The sequence below is a fragment of the Rhinopithecus roxellana genome, chromosome 1, assembly GCF_007565055.1.
Source record: "Rhinopithecus roxellana isolate Shanxi Qingling chromosome 1, ASM756505v1, whole genome shotgun sequence".
Classification (NCBI taxonomy): Eukaryota; Metazoa; Chordata; class Mammalia; order Primates; family Cercopithecidae; genus Rhinopithecus; species Rhinopithecus roxellana.
In genome coordinates this window covers 28,051,024-28,059,732 of record NC_044549.1, presented here as the reverse complement: position 1 = coordinate 28,059,732, position 8,709 = coordinate 28,051,024, and the positions used below count along the sequence as shown (strand labels likewise).

The 8,709-nt window shown below is 37.9% G+C and overlaps 1 protein-coding gene and 1 long non-coding RNA gene across 2 annotated transcripts; one reads left to right on the top strand and one right to left on the bottom strand.

Annotated features, from left to right (window-relative positions):
* The first annotated feature begins 1,903 nt into the window (after positions 1 to 1,903).
* On the top strand, positions 1,904 to 3,592 carry LOC104680592. The gene is made up of 2 exons (XR_750477.1): positions 1,904 to 2,141; positions 3,362 to 3,592. It is a non-coding gene; the product is annotated as an uncharacterized LOC104680592 (long non-coding RNA).
* A 1,851-nt stretch (positions 3,593 to 5,443) lies between these two features.
* CCDC54 (coiled-coil domain containing 54) lies at positions 5,444 to 6,881 on the bottom strand. Its single transcript, XM_010386619.1, has one exon. The coding sequence runs from the start codon at positions 6,489 to 6,491 to the stop codon at positions 5,505 to 5,507; it is 987 nt and encodes a 328-aa protein (XP_010384921.1). The 5' UTR covers positions 6,492 to 6,881; the 3' UTR covers positions 5,444 to 5,504.
* Between the last annotated feature and the right edge of the window lie 1,828 nt (positions 6,882 to 8,709).

Sequence of the window (8,709 nt, the reverse complement as noted above, 5' to 3'; positions counted from 1 at the left end):
TAAAATTAGCCTCCAAATAGGTTGTATTCCAAAAAACAAATGAAGGAGCAAACCCCACAGATTTTGCCTCTATTTCATCATCTCCAGCATCGTTATCACCATTTACTGAGCCTGACTATGTGCCAAAAATTATGCTTTACATGTTTCAATTGTCTCCCTTGTATGCAGCCTTCAGTCCCTCATCACTGTAAAAGATGACGTTGGTCCCACTTCAGTCCTTATTCCCTGGACTAGGTTCTCAGCAGCCACACGGAGCCTTTGTCTCTTTCCTCACCCAAGAATTTCCACCTTGGCTTCCCATCCCTGGAGCACCTGTTTTGGCTCCCACTTAGTTGCTGTTCTTTGTTCCCTATTCTCCATGGTGTCCTCCACTAGGGCCGTCAATCTATGAAATTTTCACTCCACTATCAGATAGAAGAGAGAATATGGAGCATGGGGGTGCTGGTCCAGCTGTCAGGGCTACCACTATTGCAGTTGTTTTCCTGAATACACTTTGGCATGGGAATATACAAAAACTTGGCTTTATAGTTTTATTAATGCCATTATCTCAGCTACATTGTAGTTCAGTCAGCTTTTACAGGTTGATCAAAAAATCCAACTCTACTACTATTTCTTTGTAGTATGCATTCTGAGTTTTAAAGGATTTACAAATAAAGTTTCAGAGCATAATCCACTGATATGTTGGTGACAGTCCGTATTTTGAAGGTGTGTAGAAGCATTTAGAAAAAAACTATATTTTTCTGTCTTGAATTAATCTTAAAACACTACTTTTAGGAAAGTGATATCTTTTTCTAAATGGAACTTGATTTGTGTCCCACAAAAAAAGCTAAATTAAGTTTTAAATGAAGTGTGTAGTTTTCCAATCCAAATCTAAGCAACAGACCAAAATAATTGGCAACTGGAAATAACACCATTTGAAAGTATGTTCTTTCAGGACAGGACTGATGTCTTTGCATCTCTATTTGTTCACACCTAGCTCAGTTATTTCCTGGTATAGAGTCAAATTTCAATAAATGTTGGTGAATATTGTTTTTGAATGAACAGAATGCTGTTAGTCTCTGTGTTTATGCAAGCAAGTATTACACACTGAACTAAATTATTTATCCTAACTCAGCCTCCCTTCCCTCCAGATCCTTTTCTTTGCTGCTTATTTATACAGCGTGGAATTAAAGGTTGGCGAACGACTGTTGTAGATGATGGAATATTGGTTGAGTGCCCGGACCAGGAGGAGAGCTTCACACCCCGTCTTATTCTTATCACACTGTCTTTGGATGAGGGAGTCAAGATTTGGTTTGAAGCATTTGTATTTAGCCTGTCACTTTGTTCCCTATTTGTCTGGAGTCCTTTATGGCTGATGAAAGGAGGCAGAGTCCTGAATGGGAGCTGCTTGAGGCAGGGCCCATGTCCTGTTCATCTTCACACCCTCCATTAACATTTAGCCTATGGAGGGAAGGAAATGACCACCATATGTTAAGCACCTATGAAATCAAACATTATTCTTGGCAGATTATACATGTGATTTCATTTAATTAACACAAAAGTCTCATGACATAAATTGTTCTCAGTTCGGAGTTCAGAAAACTGAATACAAAGTTTAAGGAATTTGCCAAAATCACATAGTTATGAGGGTCATGATTGTACACCCAACTAGCATAGTGCCTGATACATAATATAAATGTTTAGTAAATAGACATTCTAAAATCTGTTCTTCTTTGAATGTCTTTGCTCTTTTCACCACCGAGTGTTTCCTCCCCAACAGATGTGTTTAATAGCAAAAACAATGATTTGAGATGTTTTGGTGAATGCACAATGACTTTCATGTTTGACTGATATACATTATAGACATTCATCTAATTATATTTATATACTTTTTTTTTTTTTTGTAGACACACAAGTGGAGAAGATAAATAGTTATTTGGAACCAAAACTCAGGATGTCCCAGGAGAAGCTAGATTAAGAATTCTTTGATTTGGGAGTCATGAAAGTGAAGTATTCATATTTTAACAGAATGATTAGTGGCAGAGGAATCATCTAAGAAAACTGAGAAGGCTCTGCCAGAGTGATGGGAAGAGAACTAGATGAGAAAGCACTGTTCTGGAAGACATGCTCCTATGAGCCATGGAGAGAAGAGGAGAGGCAAGGTGGGGACAGGGAGGGTGGGCCGCTCATTCAAAAAGATGATGGGAAATTGGCAGGAGATGAGGGTAACACAAGGATAAGGGAACCAGGTGAGTATTTTTGTAAGCGGAGTACAAAGAACTGATAGGTGGTGATTAAGATGGAGGGGAAAGGGGGAATAATTGATGAAGACTCTGTAAGGCACTAGTGAAGGAATGTGGGTGAGAGAAACGCCACTCCTCCAAGCCAGGAGGGATGGAGGTGGGCTCGTGAGAGGCAGGTGAACTTGAAAGCCAGGACTGGGGAAAAGTTATTTGCTCACATGCTGAGTTATGAGATGATTTATAATTTTAACAAGTCATGTGAGATCTTGTCTAGGTGACAATAAATAATTGACTCAGAAGCAAAATCCTCCCTTTGCTCACAGGGAACTCAATTCATTAACAGGACAAACAGAATCCTCTCTAGGGAAAGTGTGAGACCTTGAGAAAATCATGTAGAGTCACTGTCTCACCTCTAACATTCTTATGTAGGTAAAGAAAACAGGTTGAAATGAAGATGGTGGGAATCTCTGAAGAGAAAAATTAGATCCATAAAAGGGTTGAAATAATAGCCCATCTGTACTTTATGTTATCTAATGCCCGGTGGCTTTCACATCCCATGTTCCCTACTAGCCCCCCGCCCTCTGCTCCTGTTTTTCCCTCTGCCAGCTGCATTGCCCTCTCCACCTCCTCGTCACCTTACTTCCTTACCACAAGACTCATCAAGCTTCTTTCTTCTCTGATACCAGCAGTACTTTCAGTATTGCTATTTGCTGCCCATCCCCATTTATCATGCCTCAGAGTTCTTTGTGTACATTTTTTATTTATGCCATTTAATGTTCTATATTTACAGGACAGGGAATGTCTACCTTTTCTTGTATCCTCCATGATCCCTTATTGTTAGTGAACACTGAAAAAAATATTTACTAAGTTCATATAATGATTATGTTTTTACAGCTGATGGAACAAACCTCATTGAAATTAAATAATAGAATTTGTAAGAGTAAAATTTAGGAGTTAGGTTGAGAACTTTGGTCATCTGATCCTCAAGCATGTGCTCTTCTCGTAAACTGCGTGCCTCTCTAGAAACATCAAGGGCTGTCAAAGGGACATGTGAGGGGGAAAAGTGAAAGTCAGTGCTAATATACAGAGGCTCAGATGACCTAGGCTTGTACCAGCTGGGGCATTTTTTTCTCTTCCAGAAGCTATTTGCGATGTCATTTGCCTGTGTCATGGCCTGCCTTCCCTAGATATTGTCCTAATGTGAGCATCACACCTAATGTACTGAAGTAGAGTGCTGATTGTTCCCTACGGACATTTCTAATGGTAAATAAATGCATAGAGATTGCTTGTGCCTTTAACAGAACAATACATTGTAAGCACAGTTATCTCATTTTCAAACAAACATCTAATAAATACCTTTGCTTTTATTAGGTATGTTGCATATTGACATATTTTATTTTTTAACTTTTATTTTAGTTTTGGGGTACATGCGCAGGTTTGTTTTCCAGGTAAACTCAAGTCATTAGTACCCAGGTACTAAACCTAGTACCCAATAGTTATTTTTTTCTGCTTCTGTCCCTCCTCCCAACCTCTACTTTCAAGTAGGCACCAGTGTCAGTTGTTCCCTTCTTTGTGTCCACGAGCTCCCATCTTTTAGCTTCCACTTGTGAGAACACGTGGTAGTTGGTTTTCTGTTCCTGCATTAGTTTGCTAAGGATAATGGCCTTCAGCTCCACCATGTTCCTGAAAAAGACATGATCTCATCCTATTTTTTTATGGCTGTCTATATTAGTCCATGGTGTATATGTACCATATTTTCTTTATCTAATCTGTAATTGATGGGCATTTAGGTTGATTCCCTGCATATTGACATATTCTAAAAGTTATTACGTACATATCTATAAATTTGTAAAGAAGGATCAAATAGAATATATTTGTCAACGAAAAAAATTGTGGTATGTAATTACTCCCAGATTGGCATCAGACAAAATTGTGTCTTAATTTTCTCTATACCCACCTTTAGGTCCTTTGTCCTCTTTCATTTGTTCTTAGCTAGCTACCAAACCCCCCCTTTCAAAGTGTTGACTGCAAATAATTAGTAGTAGTACATTTGCCAGGAATATTTGTGGTTAAAACATGACCACAAAGGAAGGTAGATTTCATTCACTGAGTTAAGTGGTGAAAGAAACATTGCTTTACAGTTATTCTGCATGATATTCAGAAATTACAATGACAACCACCTGTTATATCTAAAAATGAAGCTCTTCTTGGCCATATGCTTTAAACAAACAAACAAACAAACAAACAAACAAAAACTTTGTCATGTAAGAGTTTACGGTATTATAGTGGTGAGATTTAACTCAGTGCACAAACCCCTTCTTAGATTTTCCCTTTTCCCCTGTATCAAACCTACAGGACATGGTGTTTTTCTCCTTTCATGAAAATGTAAAAATTACCCAGTATCATATTGTCTTTCTCCTCTTATCTAATTGTTTGATAAAGAAGAAGCTGAAGTTGAAAGAAAAAGTCCATTTTTTGAATACGTTCCTTGCAATAACTTGGCCTTTCAATCCCTTTCACTTCTATAATGCCAACTTTAGTAGCCTTGACAATGGGTATCCTTTTCACTCTATACCACCTGAAATCTGACTGGGCTCGGTGGCTAATGCCTGTAATCCCAGCTCTTTGGGAGGTCGAGGTGGGTGGCTCACTTGAGGTCAGGGGTTTGAGACCAGCCTGGTCAACATGGTGAAACTCTGTCTCTACTAAAAATACAAAAATTAGCTGGGTGTGGTGGTGGGCACCTGTAATTCCCACTACTCGGGAGGCTGAGGTAGGAGAATCACTTGAACGCGGGAGGCGGAGGTTGCAGTGAGCCGAGATTGCGCCCCTACACTCCAGCTGGGTGACAGAGTGAGACTCCATTTCAAAAATAAGTAACAAACAAAATGAAGTCTTGTCAGTAGAGTATGTTTCTGGTATCACAAATCTTATCCACAAAGGCCATGAGGACAAAGTGTATACAAAACTGACTTGGAGACCATCAAACATACTTCATATTGCCCTTGACTCTTTCATTCTTTGTTTCCAATTATCTATGAAAATGGACCCAGGATGAGTCCTCATGAATTGCCTTTGAGAAAACAAGAACATTGACAGAAAACAAATTACAACAGTTCAATTAGATCATGTGCCTTAACTTACTGTAGACAGAGAAATTCTGCAGATAGTGGGCCCAGAGTGAGCAAACTACCGAAGAATTCACAGCCACCACACCAATGTGTAAATGCTTGGAGCCTCCAGGTTACATTTATTTTGTGCCAAGCAAAGCAGAACATAACTCTATAGTCGAGTTACCTCTTCTTTTAAGGAACGAATAAAGCCATAAATATTGTTGAACATGGAGAGACAGATCGTGGTCAAGCTCAAAATAGGCCCAGTGAATGGACAATATCTCTGGGTTATGACCTGGGGTTCTTCAGGGAGAATGGCTGGCCTAGAAAGAAGCCACTGGATGAATTCTTCTAACTTGGTAGCACTGAGGAAAAATGTCCATTTTCCTCCATGAACAAAAGTTAGCTTGATCCATGTACTGAAGTCTGGGTAAATGTAAATATTTGGCTTTGCTGTTTTAAAGTTCCTTGATGCGTTTTGATGGTTACGCTTCTTCAGAGTTTTAATTTGGGGAGAAATCGTTATTTTCTCAAGATGGTCAGTGGACTTTGGATAACTGGGAACTTTCTCTGGTTCTGCTGAAGAGATTTCCATGTCTGTAGAGGCCAATGTGTTCTTCAGAGTTGCTGGTTGTATGAGTTTGTAAAGCAGTTCTGTGATTTCTTTACCCCTTTCTCCCTCCGGAATCTCTAGACAATGTATCCTGGAGTAGGAATTCTGATTTTCCAGTTCTGTCACCTTCTTCTTTAAGGCCTTGATGTCTTCTTTCATAGAGAGGATATCTTTAGTCGTTGTGCATTGTTTGTCTTCATTAACATTCATTCTGGTTTCCAGGACCTCCATCTGTTTTTGATACAAGTCAGTCTTTTCATGGACTTTTGGTATCGCATGGACAATGTCAGTCATTTGGCTGAAAAGTTCAACTTGAGCAGTCTTAACATCTTGGAGCACTACTGTAAGATTCATTTTTCCGTCATAACTAACATCATCTTGATTACAATCATCAGATGTCACAGTTGGATATCTAGTTGAATCTTGGTGCCGAATCTTACATTTGTGGTAAACATTTTTAAAAGACTGTCTGACCTTGGAGACATTTGAAGTCCACATTTGCCTAGCAGCAGCTTTTACCCTTTTGGTGTGAAGTGTGTACATCTTTCACGGTGAAACAAGAGGCAAGGTGTTGGAAAACATAGAATCACAGGAAGAAATAATGTACAAATGAAATGGTCTTTCTCTTACTATTTGTTGGATGCCTTTCCTGATAACATCATAGAACACTCTGTGGAAATCATCAGCCACAGCAATAGAATCTCTTAGGTGATTAGCTTCTTATAGAGGAGCCCAACTGGAGAGCTCTGTGAAATGATACTCAACTGCATGGAATCCTTCATATGGTAATCATTGACCTGCTGCTGATGTCACAATGACTGCTGACTTAGAAAAAACACATTTAACTACAGCAGTTCTCAAAAGTTTGGTCATAGGGCTCTTTTTCAATCATAAAAATTTTTGAGCAGCCTGAGCAACATAGAAAACACCCGTTGCTACAAAACATAAAAAAATTAGCCAGCCATGGTGGTGCATGCCTGTAGTCTCAGCTACTTGGGAGGCTGAGGTGGGAGGATCACTTGAGCACAGAGGGGTGGAGGCTATAGTGTGCCATGATAGTACTACTGCACTCTAGTCTGGGTGACAGTGTGAGACTCCATCTCAAAAAAATAAAAATAAATAAAAATGAAAAATTATTGAGGATCACACAGATTTTGTTTATTTGGGTTATATCTACCTACATTTTATAGTAGACATTAAAACTAAGAAAGTCTTAGATCTGTGCTTATTAATTTAAATTAAAAAACCTGTTACATGTTAACATAAGTGATATATGTTTTATAAAACATAATTTGGTTTTCTAAAAAAAATGAGAAGAGTGGCATTGTTTTACATATCTGCAAATGTTTTAAATACCTGAATCAATAGAAGATAACTAGATTTTCATATCTGCTTCTGCATTATCTCTGTTGTGACATATTGTTTTGATTGAAGCATATGAAGAAAAAATAGCCTAACGGAGATACATAAATGGAAAGGGGAGAGTATTTTCATAGCCTTTTCAGATAATTGAGGTTATCATTCTTTGCTACTTTATGAAAATCTGACAAATGATATTTTTTTAGAAGTTAGCTGCAATGTGTCATTTTAGGCCAAATCAATGAACTTTCATTCTTTGTTATATTAATAGTCACTGGTCTATTTTTTATTTTGAATAGATGCTTAATATCATGTATTGGTCATTTGACAAACAATGGTTCACTGAATTATGTAGGTCTTCCAAATGTTGACTCATTGTATTATATATTATCAAAATATCATATTCATTAATATGTCCACCAATCTTACCAGAAAAGTCTTTGAGTATTGAGAAGAGGCCAAGCTCATGGTGGCAAATGCAAATTTTCAAAATTCTAATTTTAGCTTAAAAATCTTCAAATGTATTAAGCTGATTTATTGTTTTCCTTGAAGTGACAGATTCCCTCCATCCATTTTTTTGCAAAAGTGCTTGCCAAATGCCCAACTGTGAGCACTGTAGTTTGTTGTCAGTTGTTTTTTCAAGAAAAGATAGTGTTCCATGAAAAAAGCATACATTTGCAACTCAGATACTTATGTACTTTTTCTCATGAAAACCAGTATACTTTGGTAAGCTGCAGGACACTTATGCTTACTTCCCATTGTATCATACATAATCGAAAAAAGATGTACTGAAGGGTTGAGATCTAATAAGATTAAAAAGTCTTACTGCTTCATTGAGGACATTCTTGAGTGAAACTGTTTTTTCTTGTATTTTTTTTTTCCTTTTCTGATTGAGTCACTGTTAGTCAGTGTGGTACCCCTGCTGTGGTTCATGATGAGGTATCAACAGTTTTACCCACCATTGCTTTTGCAATGTAATTTTCAACAGGCAAATGTAAGCACAGTGGAAAAGACAAACGGTGTCCTAGGATTATTTTGAAATATTGTTGCCCTCATGGTCACACATACAGAGTGGCCTCATGACACAAAGCATGCCACACTTTGAGACCCACTGCCTTAGAATTTAAAAATAACATCAGCCATTTATCATGTTTCTTCTTATAGGTTTTTCTACGTAACAGTACTTAAAATTCAAGCCCTTTGAAATATTAAATAATATTTGGCCCATTTTATATACTGAGGTAAAAACTTAATTTTATTCTCTAAACACATTAGACTGAACATTCTGGAATCAAAATGGCATGATACTCACATGTCTCTCAAGGAGCAGTCCCATTCTAATCAAAAGGACATTCCCTCTTGGATCCGTGCCAGTTCCAACCTTCTACCAAATCACTGTTTC